A 19298-nucleotide genomic window follows, 5' to 3' on the forward strand; every position below is an offset into this window, starting at 1 on the left:
TTTTTTTTTTTTTTTTTTTTTTTTCTTTTTTCTTATACGTGACGAACATTCGTCGAAATGTTTACGAGAATTCAAATTTAGCGGGTTTTCATGGACGCGGGAGAATTGCATCGCGTCGATAAAAAGCTTTGAAAACAAGTCCAAGGCCTTTTATTTGTTCTGAACGTTTCGAACATGGAGACATAATTCTCGTGCGTGAAAGGTGTTTATGCGTGTTTAAATGAGCGTCGAAAAAATGGCTTGGAACCGGGAATTCGAAAATTTTATTAAAATCGAGAACGAAAGAAGGCACGTCGAATTCTAAATAATCTTCTTCTCTCGTTTATACCGAAACATTTCCATCCTTTTCTTTATCGTAATAAATATTACGACTATACTATATATATATATAATGGAAGGAAAAAAGAAGAAACATCGCGGAATGATAACGGTGGAAATATCGGTGAAATAACCGTTTAAAAAAGAATGACTCTACCGCGATAAATGGTATCGATATCAATGAAACACATTTTGATAGCAATAGCAAGAAATCTCGTACGAAACATCGAACTATTTTTGTATTAAATTTATATTTATACCTTTTACATAAAATTCGAAATTTCTATCTTATGAAAATGAAATATAAAAGTAAAATAATCATTCTACTCTTTTTCTTTTTTTTTGAAAGTTTATAGTTTTCAATCATCGACAAACAGAGAGAGAGAGAGAGAGAGAGAGANNATCTTATGAAAATGAAATATAAAAGTAAAATAATCATTCTACTCTTTTTCTTTTTTTTTGAAAGTTTATAGTTTTCAATCATCGACAAACAGAGAGAGAGAGAGAAAGAGAGAGAAAGAGAAATGAATGGAAAGAAAAAAATAAAGAAGTATGTTCGATCTATTCAGAAGCTTTTCGAGCTATCGCTAAAATTGTTTAATTAAACGAGCTTTTTATCTTAATTCAAAATTTCCCGTATTAATGCAGCATTTTACGACTTTTGCCGGGATAAGTCCAAGCAACCTTGAACAACAAGAGCGAGTAATCTCGTTATAGGTATCATGACAATAGCATTAGTAATTCGGCACGAATCACCTTGCCCGGCTCTCGCTCGTGAAATCGTCACGTGGTATCAATTCACGTTTGCGAACACATGACACATACGGGCTATTATATTAATCCGGAAATTAACCGTGATTTTCGATCGTATATAACGTATTACCGTTATATAACTTTAAAAATGTTCCTCTGTACTTCGTCGAATGGAAATTTTCCTTTAACCATAGACGTTTTTCGAATTATAAAAATGACGAAAATTAGAAAAATGTTTCTCAACCGCGTATAAACGTCACTTATGACTTATACATCGTTCATGACTTTATTATTAAAAAAAACAATTTCTCACAAGAGAAAAATTATTACTCGATATTTACAACAGCTACTTAATCAGAATACTATACTCGTTGAAAAACGATTATAGATATTCGAACGCGTATAATAAAATATAAGATACAACGCTTTTACAATGATACATTAAAAAAAAGAGAAAAAAAAAAGAAAAAAAAACGATAGATTGAAATTCACAATTTATTTCCGGGCCAATATACCTTATAAATAATTCAACTTCTACCAAAAACGAAAATTTGTAAAATTTGTAAAATTATGGTAATCGACGTTTATTCATCGACTCGATAATTATTCGTCCATGAAACGAACGAATTTCATTATTGAAAATATACTCGGCAAAATTGATTAACATTCCCACGCGAAACGAATCCGTGTCTTATCGTGTCGATCGATTCCTCGTCACGGTAAAATTCGCAGGTTGTCGATAATTTACGATAATTTAGAAACGCGCACAAGTGGAAGGATGAAATCGACGAGCCTCGTAACGAGTTTCGACGAGTCTTCGGGACGATTCGCGGTCGAATACGGTTTTTCAATAACAGAACGATTTTTCTTTATCTGAACGTAGCTATTATCGCGATCGAAAATTCTGGAATTCCCCTCGATTGTCGTCCGATCTTCAGATTTCTCGCGTAAATTTCCCGTCAACTTGGCGGCAATAAAAGCCGGATACACTTCCGTGAGAAACATTGCTGGTGGCATGGTGCGATTCTCCGCATTAGCATCGCAAATTTAACGCGCAACTGGTCAAACGAGTTTTACGCCACGATAAAAAAAGAAACAAACAACGGTTACTCTCTTGAATAACTATGTGTATAAATTGGGGGAAGGAAGAGGAGGGGGAATACGAGTTGGAAACACGATGTAGAACGAAACGAATCGTTTGGAGGAGAAGGAGGATTTCAGATTGATAATTGATACGAAGGATATTTATTATATATATCGTCGAAGCGTGAAATTTTATCGAGTTCGTGGAGATCGATCTGATCGATGTGAATATAAATAATAAAGGAAATAATTACAGTCGAAACGATGAAAAAGTTGAAATCTCTAATTGAATCGATAAGTAATTGTACGTGATATATGGAAATAATTTGTTTCTTCTTTTTTCCATTACGTTCCACTTCTTCAAAATCGCCCTCCACGCGTTTCACATTTCTTTCACGACAATATTTTAATAGTACACGCGTATTTGTTATCGCTATCAACGAGACACGACTCCGACCACGACTTTGTCAAAGACGAAGCAAAGTATTTTCAACGATCGTATCCCGAAACGTGCGTAATTCCAACGCGAGATAAAAGTCCAAAACGTGCTTACTCAAACGCGATTATTATTGCGTTCGAATTCCAAGAAATTTTCGAGAGAAATGGGCAGGGATGATTAATTTAACGATCAGCTATCGACACGCAATGTCTCGTGAGATTACACGTTTATCACACGCCATGTCGGCTATCATTGATGACGCGTGCGCGCCGTTTCGAATTTACGATTGCGGAAGCTTCGCGCGAACGTACAAGGTCTCACCGTTTGACCCGGTTGAAAACAATTACGTATCCCGTCCCGTGTTGTTATATCCGAGCAACGCAGATTCTTCCAAATCCAAACATCAGTTTTTCATTCCTTCGTCTCTTCTTCAATTTCACGCGAAACAGAATCGTAATTACGTTCTATCGAATTCTAAGAAGAAATAGAAGAAGAAGAAGAAGGAAAGAAATCTGTTTTCCAATAATTCGATAAACCTCGCACTCGCACGAACGAAGGATAACAACCGACGCACAATTAAATCGAACGCACAATTATAACGCACAAAATGATGAAAAAGAGAGAAAAGAGGAAAGGTACAAGGCACAATAATAATAATAATACGCTTAATTTTATTATTTTCTTATTATTCTCACGTACCTGTGATGCAAAGCAACGAACGAAGGGAGGCACAACACGCGGGAGATCCGGCCACGTGAGTCTTGCCTAATGCGGAGATCAGGTGAAAAGCGGAAGTTATAGGCGTACACGTCGATGCGTCGCGCACGTGGAACCAACACCACGTTGGCCTCTCACCGTAGAACACGTAGAGAGAGAGAGGAGAGAGAGAGACAGAGAGAGAATCAAATATAATGTATACGCGTGTATGTGTGTGTATATATATATATACATATACATATATATATATATATATATATACATATATACATACGAACGAGGAACGTGGAGTCGTGCGTCCCACCTCAACCACGTCTGACACGCGAATGAACACCCGCGAAGAGCGTTGTCGCGACGGGAGCCCGGCAGCAAGGGGAGGAAGCTAGTGAACGCGCAACAGACGCGAGAAACGGGGACCCTAGGCACCGGTTGCTATCCCCGCCGCTATACGACCTTCCTGATTCGTCGTTTCCACTCGTGGCGAGGGTCGATTGGTCCACGAATACGGCGACGTGTACGATGTGCTCCCGCCTTTCATAGTGTGTGTGTGTGTGTGTATACACGTGTGTGCGTGTATTCACGCTAATCGAACCATCGGCGAATTTCACGACAGCTGCTTCGGATGCCGGCAGACCGATAACGGTACCGAACAAATCTTATTTCGCAATGGCATAACACAAGATTCGTGTTTCGATTTTTACGTATTCGAGAAAGCGTGGATTATTAAGAGGGAATTAAAGGGATCCTGTTTTTTTTTTTTTTTTTTTTTTTTTTCTTTTTACGATGAATATTCGAGATGGATTGATTTGCTTGCAATGAATCGTTTATAATTTTGAACGTGAGGATGAACATTTTGTTGGAAAGGATTTCGAGATGATAATTTCTCGATAATAAAATGCAATGTTTGAATGCACACGTGAATGCGGAAGTTCAAGGGTCTCGGAATTGCGCATTTCAGAAAGAGTTTGCAAGGAAAATGGAATGATTGATGAATTTTTGAACAGAGGAAAATAATTTTATTTAATTTAATTATCCTCGTTAGGAAATCTATCGTACACGCACGAATATTGGAACATAGGTAATAACAATCCTATCGATTTTTCTATCTTTTAACATTAAGCTTATCTCTATCTCTATCTCTTTCTCTCGAAGATAAGCCCCTCCCCCGTTGTACAAACAAGGCAATAGAATATCAAGGCAACAGTTCGAAGCATCAGACCAAGTAAATAATACTTGAAGAAAAATTTCTTCGCGAGTGGAACGATGGATTTGCGAAGAAACGAGAAACCGCAGAGTGTCTTACCAATCGTGTCAACCGGTGGTTTCTAGTAACCTAGATTCTCGTGTTTTCATAACAACCACGGAAATCGTGACGCTGTCGTGGATCCTGCCTCGTGATTTCTACCGTGGCCATTTAAAATCAATGTCCCACTTATTTTACGCGAATAGGAAAATAGGATGCGGAGAAATATAGCGGCCGATGATCGACGCTATAAATAATCCGCAATAAATCGTTTTCGATGGAAAGATATATATATATATATATATTTATATATATAAAACAAAAAAGGTGCAGTTGAAATGTTGCGGTGGAAATAAACCGTGACGTGACCGCAGATCGCAATTAGCTTCGGCCAAGCCATAGAAGGAAGATAGGCAAGTCCAGGTATTATCTTGTTATAGATTAGGAGGAGTTAATGCTTGTTTAACAGAAGGCGTGCCAGACTTAGCGACTAATGGATCGGAAATGCAAGTCACGAGAATCTTTGCAACGGTATAGAAAATCAAAAGCTAATATATAATTCGTATGGTATTAACTCGTATCACTGAACAGAGATATTAAATCCTCGTTTAAAAGCCATAGAACAAATTGAATTCTAACTACTGCTAATTTCGTTTAATCCGATATTTTACACGATTGAAAAATACATTGAAAGAAAGAGCATTAAAAATGATTGTGTACGCAAAAGAAAAAGGAAAAAAAAAATACATTTTTAAAAGGCATTTTAAAATTCATAATTTTTAACAGACGCTGAAGCTCTTCAATGCCAAAGTATCATGATTTTTTAGTAGGAATATGTGACAAGATATTAAGCAGAATTTGAAATAAATTGGAACAAATAAAGATATTCTTATAAATATTATTTCATTTAATGATTAAATCATAGGCAAATATTGTGTAATATTTATAATTGAAAATATACTTTATGTTAAATTTATTATTATTTAAAATAATATTTCTTTACGTAATTATAAAATTTATTTGTAAATTATTCTGTAATTTATTTCTATTTTCCTCGTTTTCTACGTAAAGATAACCGGTAAAATACCAGGGAAGATAAAAAAGTAGTAGAGAAAAAAAATATTAATAATTCAACAAATAATTATCTTGCTCCATTACAAATATCTGCTCAAGCAAACGATTGGCTTTATTTACGAGAATTTACTTGTCTCTTGAAATAAAACAGTACAATAATTCGTAACTATCCCGATTATTATACTTGCTCCAATCCATCCCCAAAGAATACCCCAATTTCTCTCTGATCCTCCCATCATCCTTCCCTTCATCCACCCCATTTTCTTACCCGCTCATTTAATCTTCCCTGCATGCTTATCCGCCTGTTTATGGATACAACTTCCTACTATGTAATATCTTCCTGTTCATTACACTGGTATTAGATAATAAGTCATAAAGATAACCCAACCCTGAAGGTTATATCGATATCGAAAAACGTATAGTAACTGAAAAATTCTTTATCAATGGACCGACTCCAATATCGTGGATGGTCGTGGTTATCATCTTCGATATCGGTTTCGAATTATTGGAGCGAAAATTAAAATAAACAACAAATTCGAAAAAAAAATATTTTCTTTCTAGTGGAAAAGAATAATCGAAAAAATTGAGCAACGTCTTCTTCGATGAAACAGATCGAGTATAAATAAGCAATGATATTGTCAAACAAAGCTAGAAAAAGATATAAAACATTGTGAAATGTTTAACCTAAAAATTTATGAATTTGACACGAATCCAATACGAGGCAAACGATGAATGATTTTGGATCACATCCTACGTATCTAGAAAATTGAAGAAAATTCGGAATGTTTTCGGGACGAAAGACAAATTGTATCAAATATCTTACTCATTTTCAATTCGTCTGTCTAAAAATATTTCTTGTGATAATATTTCTATAAGTATTCGAGGCAGCAGCTGGTTATTTATCGCGAAGCGTGGACTACGTGAATGGCAAAGGATTTACATGAGAAATTTCGTTATATCCATCCTATCCTATCCCTTATTTTACGATATTCTCCTTTCTCCTATCCATGTCTCGCAATTCATTTCACGATCGAGCCCTACCAACACGATAACTATCTTCTTATCACATCGTAATATCCAATATAATTAAATAATTTATTATATGCAATTTATTCTTCCAATTATTTTAAACGAAATTAAATCTAATAAAGAAAAAAATTGTTTAACGCTCACCTGCTAGAAAAAAAAAAAAGAAAAAATAGAGGTACAAAGTTTCTAAAATAATCTCTTAGACCATTTGAATTATAATCATATCCGCTCGTATAAATAAAACATTTATGTACACGGTGTAGTTGCAACGTGCCGTATATCCAGACGTGATTTGCAATCCACGTGACTGCAAATATCCCGACGTCAACGATGAATAGCGGTCGAGCAATTGAAAGATGCATAGAAAGAAGTCGGTGACCCCGATCGTTTATACGTGACCCGAGACGTTTGTCGTGGCCGCCGTTTTAATGCAATTACACGAGAATTCGAAAACGGTGTGGGTAATAAGATTTGGAGGGAAGCGAGGGAGGAAGGAGGAAGAAGGAGGAGAAGAAGGAAGTGGAGGAGGAGGAGGAGGAAGAGGAGGAGGAGGAGGACATCAGGGTTTCAACGGAGGAACCAGCCACGTTTCTCTCGAAAACGTGAACTCGAGCGCGAAGAAGGGGGTGGCGGGGGAGGGAAATGATAGCGGAAAAGAAAACGGAGAAGGAAAGGGATTCAATTAGATCCTTAATGGAGCTTGTATACGAGACACTTGCAGCCACTTGCGGTCGCTGGACCGAGTTACGACTCACAATGACCTGACCAGGATTCCCGTGAGCTCCCTCGCCCCTCGCCCCTCGCCCCCCTTCCAACCCAGACGACCGTCCGTCGCCTCTTTCTCTTGCCAAACTTTGGGCATCTCTCCAAGATACCGCAGAAATCGCATACCATGTTAGAAATTCAGGGCGGTTTGAACTTGGCTCGATGCAGCGCTAGCTGAATTCCGCTGCACAAGCACGTGAGATTGGCTAACTCGTGGATAGCTATCCCGGAATTCTTGCAGCCATTTTACCCTGCAATTTTTCGATCCTTCCATTCTTCCCTACTTCCGAGGAGCGTGTCGCGCGAACCGGAAGAATCGTTATCGATTAACCGTGAGAAGAGGAACGCGTCCCGTGTTTGCACTTGCAAACTCGTTGCTGAATCTTACGATGGCTGTCGATGGTAATTGTATGATAAGGGTGTACAAATGTAAATGTAAGGATAGAAAAGAAAGTTTTCTCTGGAAAGGAGTTTCGAGCACGATTGATTGGATTTAATTTTAATATCCACGGGCGAAATGTCGATCTTTGATCGAAGATGAAAGTAATTCGATACGTGAATCTTTCTTGAAATATATATATATAAAATACGTGAAAATGAACTATTTGCGCGTTACATTTACATTATAAATATCGCACTTATGTAATAATAAAAAAAAAAAAAAAAAAAGGAAAGAAAAGAAAATTAGACGAATTATTATAATCGGTTCGTTAAAAATGCTGCCTGATAATTTACATTTTAAATTTTTACGAACACAGTCATATATTTATGTAACGAATAAATGCATTTCTAAATAGATTCGTAATGCAAAATGAAAACGAAAGGTGAAGTAATGTCAATGATGTATAAAGTCATTGAAATTGTATCGTTAATTTGATGTTTGAAGTTCGTATAAAAATTCAAAATCAAGCATTCAAGCTGGCAAAATCAAGATTTCAAGATTCGTAAGATTATCATTTAAGATCGTATCATTGGAAATTAAATTTATTTATTCGTGAGAAAGTGATTATGTATTGAAACCAACGTATCTAAATAAAATTGAAAATCAGGATAAGATAATAAATAAAATATGAAAAATAAAATTGATAATAATTTTTATATATCGTTTGAGGAATATTAAGATTAAGAAAATAGAAAAATAATATTTCAAGTAATTATGCTAAAATATATATTATTCAAAGAAAAAACTTTATTTCGTACTTACCTGTCATTGATTTTATATTTTTCTTTGCACAAAAGATAGGTAACGAAAGATAACGTAAAATTTGAACGGCACGAAGTAAAATATTCACTTTTCATGCGAAAATACCGTAAGAGAAAGATCTTAGAACGATATCGAGAAACTGTACACTCGATACAATTGTCGATATATGTACGTATATTATTAAAGAAAGATTAAGACGCACTGTCAGAAACTGCAGAAAAATAGAGATACAACATTTATTTCACTCACACATATGTAATAAACATGTTTCATCAGATATATGAAATGTAATTCATTCTTAAAAAAGAATCGTAATCAAATTTCATTTGCTTGTTCATTTTTTGCAAGGTCGCGTATTTATAATATGGAAACAATTTTTTATTACTGGAAATTATATAATTTAAATATCATACTTTTATTATCTCTTCGCTAATTTATTAAATATAATAGGATTGGTATTAATTAAATCGAAAGCCAGAACAGTTTTAGATAAAAGCAAAAATATTTAAAATATAGAGATGGAGATTATTTGATACGTATTTAATTTTGTAATTTATTCCGCTTACTGAATTTAATTGGCGCGACAATTTGCACGAATAGTCACATACAGAGCCATCTATCGATTGCCGTAAGAAATATTTCAAATAATTTTTTAACAGATACTACTCAAAAATCATTACGTAAATATATGTATATGCGAATAATATTCGACAAACGAGAAACCTCGTATCAAGAAAATACAGAATTAAAAAAATTATCTGTACAAATTAAATTATTGGCATAATAAGTGAACGAATCTTATATATTGATGTAAATGTTTCGATATAAACCTAAATATATTTTCATATATTACGTTCATATAATTAATTGCATTAAATATTTATTGACTTAACCGATAAAGAAGATTCCTTTAACTGACATATTATAAAGAATTGTACTTTAAGCTGCAAGAATACCTAATTGTTCTTAATTAGACTAAATTGAAGGTTACCGGGGGACAAGTAAATGTGAATCAATCCATGGCATCGTCCTTCTCTCAACCAATCGTGAGGATCGTTTTTACCGACAACTACCAATCATAAGGCAAAGCTTATCGGCGCTACGAGCGCCAATTCAATGTCCTAGATTAAACAGACTGTAATCGTTTTGTTTTTCTTACCCTAATATTCGTTAAAATTAATATAATTAATTTCGTTAAAATTTCAGAAAACATTTATTTCGATCATCGATCAACTTCTTTCTATCAATTCAAATTCTTAAACATTTCATATATCTGATGTTAATTCATGTTCGATCAATTTCATTATAATATTTAAGAAAATAATAAATATTGAAATATTAAAGGAATGAAAGTATGCGAGAAACATGTTATAAAAAGTACTTACCTCGGACGTAGGGACGAAGGCACTAGGTCCATCGAAAGCTGGCACTGGTACTGGAAGTCCTCTATCCTGTAATAATAATAAATATTTTAATCGTTTAAAATTTTATTCTTCGATATTTAATATTTCTGAAAATTAGGGATTTTTAACGTTAGCCCGGCTAGCTCAGTCGGTAGAGCATGAGACTCTTAATCTCAGGGTCGTGGGTTCGAGCCCCACGTTGGGCGAGATTTTTTCTCTGTTATTCAAAAAATAAAACGAGCAATGTATTATAAAAAAATATAAAAGAGAAATCTATGACTCATCATGATAAAAAAAATATTTAATGCAGCTGAACTTCAGTTTTATAATCAATTATGTATCTCACGTAAGTCATACAGAGAACAACTATTGATCAGGCTTTACATGGTAGGGCTGTTGTGTGTGTTATTGATTATAATAAAAAACAACTTCCAAAACGAAGAGAACACAAATAGCGCACCAACGCGGCTAATAGAGAAGGAGAGGGGATATGTTTTCAACACCATAGAAAATGAGCAAATCAAAAAAATAGCTAACGCATATTTTTAGACCATGATTCAACGTTGTTACATAAATAGATGATTAAAATAACTCCATCAACTCGAAGTAATCAAACTCTGATGCATAAAATATACTATCGGAAAATCATTATGATAGTTTTTCAGTTCTTTATAAAAACTTTACACGTATGTATCATACATTTATCACTATTTTATACATCAAGAGAATGAATGCAAAAATATTACATTGATATTTGTTTTTCGAGTTATAGGCAATTTAAGTTTGCATTGTAAATGCCTGTACACCGGGAACCAATCCTACCACGTACCACGTACGTAATTAAAGATTTAATATACGCTCACCTTAACCATCTCCAGAATCTCCGCACACTTGATCCTAACATTCTGGAAGGGGCAGTTCACGCTAAGCCTCAATATCACCGGTAGATGCAACGTCACCAGGCTCAAATACTTATTCGCCTGGGCTTGCCTCGGCCCATCCAGAGCATTTCCCAGATTAAGCATCCTACCAACATCCCCGGGCGTGACGTCAGGACTCTCCAACACCCTGCCACTCTTCGAAGAGACATCTTCGTCCTGGGAGAGTGGTCTCTTGATCTGTCCAGCGCTGAACTTCCGTTCCTCGTTTTTCCTCAAATAATCTTGCGGCAACTCGACACGAGCGGAACGAAGCCTGCCATCGTCCAACGTCTCATCCTGATAGATCTCGAAGTTCTTCAACTTCGTGTCCTCCGCACGATTGTCGTCCTGCCTGTGATATATCTCATTGGCGTTCTCGTTCTCGAAACCGTCCAGAGTGTTGAACACAACCCCGTCCCGGTTCCTGATCGTCATCTCGGTCTCGTCGAAAGAGACATCGTCCACACTGTCGTAACAGAGTCGTTCCCGCGGCAGGATGTCGCCCTTCGGGCGGAAGTTCAAATTCCTCCGGTCGAAATTCGCGCCCAAGTTCTCGTCGAATTTCGGGCTCTTCCCGTATATCCTTATATCTGAGTCAAGCTCGTCATCCTCGAGCTGCTTCTGCTTCGCGCCTTTCACCTTCACGTAGTTCTTCGCTCTGGGCCTATCCTCCAGACACGCCTCGTTCAATCTCTCGCTCGAGGACGAGCCGAGGTATTTCCTCTCGCTCTCGCTGCTCGACCCGAATCGCGCCTCCGACGTGTCCTTAAACCTTAGACACCTGTCCTGAGAATCGATCTTGAAACCTTTCCCCTCGTCGGAGGACGTCGAGTGGCCGGACCTGTAACTGTCCACGTCGGCCACGTATCTTCGCCTCTCGTTCGGTGTACCGTAGCCCGTTTCGTTTCCAAGACGCCCGTCCACGCAATCGAACGAGCCCGACGGATATCTCTCGGAACAGTCGAGGCTGGTATCTTCGAGGAATGCGGGATTCTCGGTGACGCTCTGAGGAAAGAAACCCTCCGTCCTGAACGTGTCTTGAAGCAGAGCCTGCTGGAGAGGAGGCTGGACGTTCTTCGGTGCCGACTTGGTCGGTGATCGCTCCATGTTCATGTCGTATCTTCGCGTGAAAGGTGAAATGAAGTGTCTATTAGAGCTTCGCGAAAACTTAAGATATAAAAAAAGGTCAGGAGAAAAATTCGTGCGGAAGTGAATGGAAAATGCAATTCGCTTGTTATTCGAGCTCTTCTCTCTGATTCTGTACCAACCCTGATTGATTGTTATTATATCGGTGAATAAATCTTTTCAATATAATATATACGTTGAAACATACGCGCCACTATGTTATTATTCATAAGTTTTTTTTTTTTCTTTTTTTTTTTTTTTTCATCCTTTCGAAGACGATAAGAAGAAATAAAGATTGAATTCCAAGAAAATTATTAATACCAACGATCTTAACGGTCGAACGCTGGAAATTTATAGACATTATGATATACGATGGGAATATTTCATCATTTCATTTTTTTTTTTTTAAAAATCAGAATAAAGAAAAATAACCGCGCGTTTCTCATTTAATCAACTTTTCCTATCTACATCGAGTAATAATTTTGGACCAGTGTTTTTTTTTCAAATAAATAAATAAATATATATATATATATATATATATTTATTACATATACTTTACACCCATCGAAACATTGACAATAAACAAAGATAACTCGTTCACACGTTATGCAACACTGTCACAAAATCTAGACTCGAAACGTACATATGTTCACGATTTAAATTAATAATATGAAATGAATCGAATCAAGTTCATCACACACAACACGTATCTCGCTGCATTACCGCATATACTTATCGCAAAGCTGAACGAGAAATGATAGGAAACGATAAAATATCGACGCATGCAATATATATTATTACATCGATGCCTTTTCACACGTCAGAACACTCACCTTCCATCCTGGCTCTTGAACTTCCCCCCCAGATTCTCCGAATTCTCCATCTCACCGGTGTCGTCCGAATGATTCGGACTACCAACCCCTCCGAGCCATCCCTCGACCGTGTTCCTGGCCGCCGCCAAGGCGATGTTTCTGGCAGCTTCATCTCTCGCGCACAAAGGCGCCAAAAATCTGCTAACGATCTCGACCTCGTCGTCCTTTGTGGAGGTGCCGCTTCCCGAGGAACTGTTCGGATCTCTGTACATCTCGTCTTAATTTCCCTTCTTGATTTTACTCGTGTATGTATATTTATATTTTATATATATATATATTTAAATGTATCACTTCAATTCTTTCTCTCTCTATCTCTTTTTCTCTCTCTCTGTTTATGGCCGTACCTCAGGCTACACCACGTATATATATATATACGATGTACAAGTTCGTTCGTCGTGATTCTAACGACGAGAGCGAGAAGCGTTCGGTATTTAATTTAATCTAATCTAATCTGCTTATGATACAAGGGTGACTCGGTGTTAGTCGAGTAGTTTCCCTCGGATTTTCTCGTTTTGTCCTCGCTCGTTCGGGCTCTTGAGCTTCCGCGATTAACACCGTGTAACAAAGCTGCAAAACAAGATGAAACGATCGGTTCGAAACGATTCGGGGAAAAAAAAGAGAGAGAAAAAAAAAAAAAAAAACAAAAACGATTCGCAAAGATCGCCACACGTAAGCATTCGGTGTCGAATTGTTTGACGAATCTTAATCTTATCTCGTATGAATTGTAGCGCAGATGGTTTGTCGAATTATTTATTCGAGCTAACATTTTCCATCGAAAATGTATATATATATATTTCTCAAATAAGCGGGCAAATATTTGCACATGTTTTATGTAATCGTGATCAAGCGAAATAAAATGGACATGGGTAATTTGAAAGGCGAGCGAGTTTCCAGAGATTAAATCGAAGAAGAGAAAAATTGGCACGTTAAGACGAGACCTCAAGCCTTGATAGAAGACACGCATCGTTCTTCGTACGATAAAATTACAAATTGTCGCGACAGAGGTGTCACACGTTAAGGGTTAATTGAATCGATCCTCTTTTACCGTCGATCGATCATCGTTCGTATTTTTTCCACTAGTTGTTTTCCACTAGACTCCCTTCCCCCTTCCTAGAAAGCCAGTGAACAAAGGAAAGAAAGGAAGAAGGAAAGCGGAGAAGAAAAAAAGAAGAAGAAAAGAAAAAGAAAAAGAATGGGGAAAAAAAAAATGGGAAAGAAAGGCTCACGGTACTATCCTCGGATAATTACGGTCGTTTCGTCGCGTTTCACAGTGAGAATCGGCCGTAAAACTCGTTTCTCGAGGATTTTACCGGCGGTGCACCTCGGGAGTCGTTTCAGGGCGATAGAAAGTAGGCGGTGTCGACTGTCGAGCGATCGTGTGGCGATCTAGCACCGTTCAACTTCGTTCCAGGGAACTATCGAAGGAAAAGAAGAAAAAGAAAGCCAGGTTGATCCTAAACGAGCGCACCTTCGAAAGGAAACGATCGATCGGGCGCTTCTTTCGAGGAGCCGATCGATCGCGTCGCCTTTCCTTCACCGATTATTATCCTTCCCTCTCGTTTCCTGTCTCTCTCTCTCTCTCTCTTCCGCCTTTCTTTCTCTTTCTCTTTTTTTTTTCTTTCTTTCTTTCTTTCTTTTTTTTTTTTTTTTTTTTTTTTTTTTTTAATATTCTCCACACGTGTGTTGCGGTTATCTGGCAACGGCAACGGTGTTACATTGTTCTTTACATCGTTACGAACGATTCCTAACGCTGAAACGTCTTCGAAATTCCAAATTGGAACGGGATTGTCCTTTGCCTCTCCTGTTCACCGCCACGTCGCGACGTTAATCCATTGGACGTCTGGAACAAAAAAGAAAAAAACACGTTAGAGGCATAATAATTGTTAAAAAACTTTTATTTGTTGGTTCGAGAGCCTTGTTCGTATCTGCGTTACGTAACGTTGTTGTAACGATGTTACGCCGCGCTTACACGAATGAGAAATATTAACGGTTGACCGTTAATAAATGATAATTAATCGTTACGTTAGAATGTATTCATATTCGGTTATCGAGTGACACAGGTTATAGAACGAGATTTATCAAGTTCGAAGACCTCCTCCTCCCGAGCGATACGCATTTTTCAAAACCATCCCCTTCTTTTCTTTTCCTTTTTTTTTTGTTCAAACTCTATTACGCTTCTCGACAAGCATAACAATTTTAACCGAGGAATAAAAGATTAATTGTTATCGGGACGACGGGCCAACCAAGTTGACAGAAGATACGCGCTTTTCCTCGATATGCATTATCTTCCTCCTTTTAAACTTGTATCGCGCTCACGCCGAACAAATTGGCAAATTGGCTGGTAAATATAAAATATCGATCGGTATACGTTTGATCAAACGACGCCGAAAAAATATCATTACATTCTAAGAGATTCTCGAAATAATTCCCACACAATTCCTTTCCGAAAATCTTGGAAAGGAGCCGCCATTCTCGAAAGATTCTCTTCGAAAAGAGACGTTTCTCTCCACCTCCATCGATTCGAGTGGCGGCCGCTTATTGAATTTCAATTTACTCCATGGGTTAATCGTCATCGATCGGCTTAATATCCATCCGAGGCAAAGGTAACACACGGCTCGTACAACGTAACCTAAGGCTAATAGGGAAGCACTTCTCCTCGCGGCCGCGGTGCCGCCAGCGGATTATCGTCGATCGAACCATTACGCAATGAACAATCGAAAGCTCTGTAACTCTACCTCTAGTTCTGAACTTCAACGTCGCGTAATCAGCGTCGCATTGTACCGGTTAATTCCTGCACGGATCGTTTGTTACCGTTTACGAGTGATGCAATTCCTTCTTTATCCCTCCCCCTCTACCTTCTATCTCGATTCAACAACGATTCACAATCGATCTGTTGTCATCGCAAATATCGATCCAATTTCTGCCTCTCGTGTCTCGAGAGGCGAGAATCGATCGATGCGGAAAATAAGAAAAGGAAAGGGAGAGGGGAAGGGGAGGGGGAAAAAGAAAAGGAAAATTTTCATGGAAGCGAGCTCTCGAGGTTGGGGCGAAACGAAAAGGCAGCGAAACGAGACCGTTGCTATCGGGGCCATTTACGCAATTAGTCGATGTCAGCCTGCGCCAGTCTTCCTCTCATTGATTGATCGACCCCCGCGGGAGAAGGCCTAGGTCAAGGCCGCCGGGGGTCAGGAAATAAGAGAGGTCGCGTGAACGCTGCAACTTATCGAGAAGGGGAGAGGAGACCGAGGCAGCCAACCGGTGGATTCGTGGAGAGGATTAAAAAGAAAGAAAGGGGGATGGATTGACGATTTCTCTAGCAATGGCTCGACATCTAGGAAATCGTCTATTCGATTTCATTTCTATGACGTATTCGTCACGCAACAGTTATAAATTTAAAATAGTTTGAAATCTATCGAAATCTATCTTCGATCGAGAAATATTTATAACTATAACGCGCTTCCTTTTTATTTGATATTTTTAGGTTGTAAAGAAATATTCGTGCACGCGAATCTCTTTATAATTTTCCCAATCGATCGATGTCTCGATTCCTATCGATGAAATTAAATGCACGAGAATTTTTGTATCCGAGAGAAAATAATTAAAGCGCAAGGCAAGAGAGGTATAACTGTGCGTCTACCGTTAATCGATCGACTGAATACCGGACAGGTGAGCGGAAAAAACAAGAGCACGGGAAAGAATGGATTGACAAGAGCCTCTCTTAAAGGCTGTCTCTAAGATACGTTTCCATTTCGCGCGTGAACGGGTCGAGCAGTGGCTGTTAAAGTACAACAATAAAAAAAAAAAAAAAAAGAACTCCCACCGCAAAGAACTCGATCCCACGCACCGAAACGCGCGGAGGGAACGATCGTTTCTAGCCACGCACAACTCGATAATCCTATCCCGCTGAAATTCCACGTCCCCTTCACAATGCACCATTCTTCCATTCCCTATTTTCCTCTTTTTTTTTTCCTTTTTCAATTTCTTCTCCCTCTCTCTCTCTCTCTCTCTCTTCTTCCTCGTCCACGAGATCAATCCGCTCGAGAGTCTTTTCCGCGGACCATCGATCGATTGCACTCGATAACGGCGAACAACAGCCGCCGTTCATCGTCGGGTTGTTCCCGATTTTTAATATCCCGGCAATCTCCCCCGTTTCCTGGAAAATCGACGCCCCTCGAAGGAGCATCGTTCGGGGGACAAAATTCGCGGAAACGTGGATAGGAGGAAGGGGAGGAGGGGAGAAAAATCGACGAGAGAAGGGGAGGGAGAGTATAAGAAAATAGAGTAACCGCGCGTGTGATATAAACGGCGCGGTGGTTTGTTGCAGGAAGAAATAAAGGGGGGGGAGGGAAGAAGGAGAAGGAGAAGGAGGAGAAGAAAAAGGGTTTATACGAAACGGCGTTTTCAGCGTTTCTAACATTTCTTCGCGGCGATCTCGAGAACGATCTAAATATTTATAATTCCTCCAAAGCTTAACTCTTTCCTCCCTCCCTCCCTCCCTCCCCCTTTCGCGCCTCTATGAATTATTAATGTCGCGGTCTTGCTACTGTATGCTGGTGCACGTTGCTATGCATTTCTGATACCGTGTACTTTGTCCTCGAGATATAAGGATGGTCAGGGCCTAGCGGATATATGGGCGCGATAAAATGATCGTCTCACGTGGCGGCGGCCATTAGAATTTAATGAAATTGAGATAAATCAGAGCGATCGGGATTGAAATACATCGCGTACATATACTGCTCGATTCTGGTTGAAAAACTCGAGATAAAATTTGTTCAACCGTGTCTTCTTTCGTTTCGAAAATTTTTGTTTCGTCGATCAATAATCGGAGAATATATCATCGATAATATCATTTAAACCGAAAGTTGTGAGCTAACTTGGAAACGTTACGTTGGAAACAGAAACTTTCAAACTTTTGGCAAGTCAGAGGATAGGATGATTCACGCGCGTGATCATACATAAATTGTTATTTCTACTCTATCTTTAGAGATTAGAAATCGATTTAACTCGTTGGAGAACAGAATTCAGCGTTTCTAAAATTTTATCAAAATTCCGTATAAAAGCTCTTTATCAAATTTATCCTTGTTCGACACACTTGTTGATCAACATGTGATACAAAATTCTATCTATCAATTTCAAAGGGGGATCTTCGATAATATTTTTTCTCTATCTATCTTCTTATCGCGTTGAATCGCGAAGAATTATCGCGGGGGGCTCTCGATCGCCTCAAGAAAATGCAATTTCTCCGTTCGCATATTTATAAACCTGAATCGTTAGAATCGTTTTGCCATCGCCTTCCCTCGCCGAACGGGGGAATAATCCGATTAAAACGAAAATTCACGCGAGTGTAATTCACCTCCGTTAAAACCTTCGTGGTGGAGGAAAAAAAGAAGGAAGGAAAAAAGGAAAAAAGGAGAGGGGGAAATTTTTTTAGGAAATTACGGATCGCGTGATCCCTTCTCGAGGATCCTCGAAACACCGTACATCGTGCAAGCTGGATCCCAAGATCCCTCCCCCGGATTGTGGGAAAACATTATATCCCGTGCCGTGGAATATTTCTCGAAACGGAGAAAGGTTCGTGTTAAAATAACTTACAAGTTATGGCGAGAGTGTTTCTCCTTATCGACTAAAGCTGCAATGATAATCGAATCTGCATCTATCGATACGCGCTATCCGATCCCTTTGTTAATTCAATGTGTTCGATATGGATAGAGGAAGACGCGTTGCGGTGGCAGGCCGTCAAAGGAGTTCTTCTCCACCTGTAATTTTCTCGCTGTATAACAAACACGTATCCAACCAAGAGAGAGGGAGAGAGAGAAAGAAAGGCTAAATTTACGACAGGCGGAGCCGGTTTACGACCGCTTTAAAAACAGGGGAACTGGAGGAAATTACGTTGGCTCGTCCGTGTTCTTGAAATCAGCCCCCGATATATGCATATGCCGTGAATATATCCTCCCCCGCGAGCAGGGAGATGTTCACCTGTGGATACCGTGAACGAGACGGTGCGATCGATTCGGCGATAACCATGTCCTTCCCCCCCCCCACGACAAAAAGCTTGGCGAACGCGAGGCGTGTTGTTACGTGCCGCTCGCCACCGTGCTTAACGCAAATTGGAAAAGCGCCGCTTACGACCTCGCGACACGCGAGACACCCGCGATAACGCCCCAACTTCTAATCCTTTCCCCTGAGAATTAAAATTCTCTCTTTCTCTCTCTCGATCGATCGATCGATCGATCGCAAAATGGATGATTAATTGATTATTCCGATTTCTTCTGTTCGATCTTCTTATAAAGGTACGATCTAATTTGGAAACATTCGTGCAATTTTTATCTATTTAAAGTAATCGATGAATTCCT

The 19298-nt window shown here is 38.7% G+C and overlaps 1 protein-coding gene and 1 non-coding gene across 3 annotated transcripts in view; one reads left to right on the forward strand and one right to left on the reverse strand.

Annotated features, from left to right (window-relative positions):
- LOC122712530 (sestrin-1) overlaps window positions 1-19298 on the reverse strand; it is a 163932-nt gene that overhangs the window by 128925 nt on the left and 15709 nt on the right. The window contains exons 2-5 of one of the 2 annotated variants that reach the window (XM_043932256.1): window positions 14673-14785; window positions 12907-13512; window positions 10892-12068; window positions 10011-10076 (exon numbers count right to left, since the gene is read on the reverse strand). In XM_043932256.1, the coding sequence (XP_043788191.1) occupies window positions 10011-10076; window positions 10892-12068; window positions 12907-13157 (1494 nt within the window). In that variant the 5' untranslated portion in view covers window positions 13158-13512; window positions 14673-14785. Of the gene's footprint in view, window positions 1-10010; window positions 10077-10891; window positions 12069-12906; window positions 13513-14413; window positions 14559-14672; window positions 14786-19298 lie in introns of those variants that run through there. The other variant, XM_043932255.1, reaches the window with a different exon arrangement.
- Window positions 10162-10234, forward strand: Trnak-cuu. Its single transcript has one exon. It is a non-coding gene; the product is annotated as a tRNA-Lys (tRNA).

This window comes from Apis laboriosa, unplaced genomic scaffold (genome assembly GCF_014066325.1).
Source record: "Apis laboriosa isolate Shangri-la unplaced genomic scaffold, ASM1406632v1 scaffold202_cov151, whole genome shotgun sequence".
Classification (NCBI taxonomy): Eukaryota; Metazoa; Arthropoda; class Insecta; order Hymenoptera; family Apidae; genus Apis; species Apis laboriosa.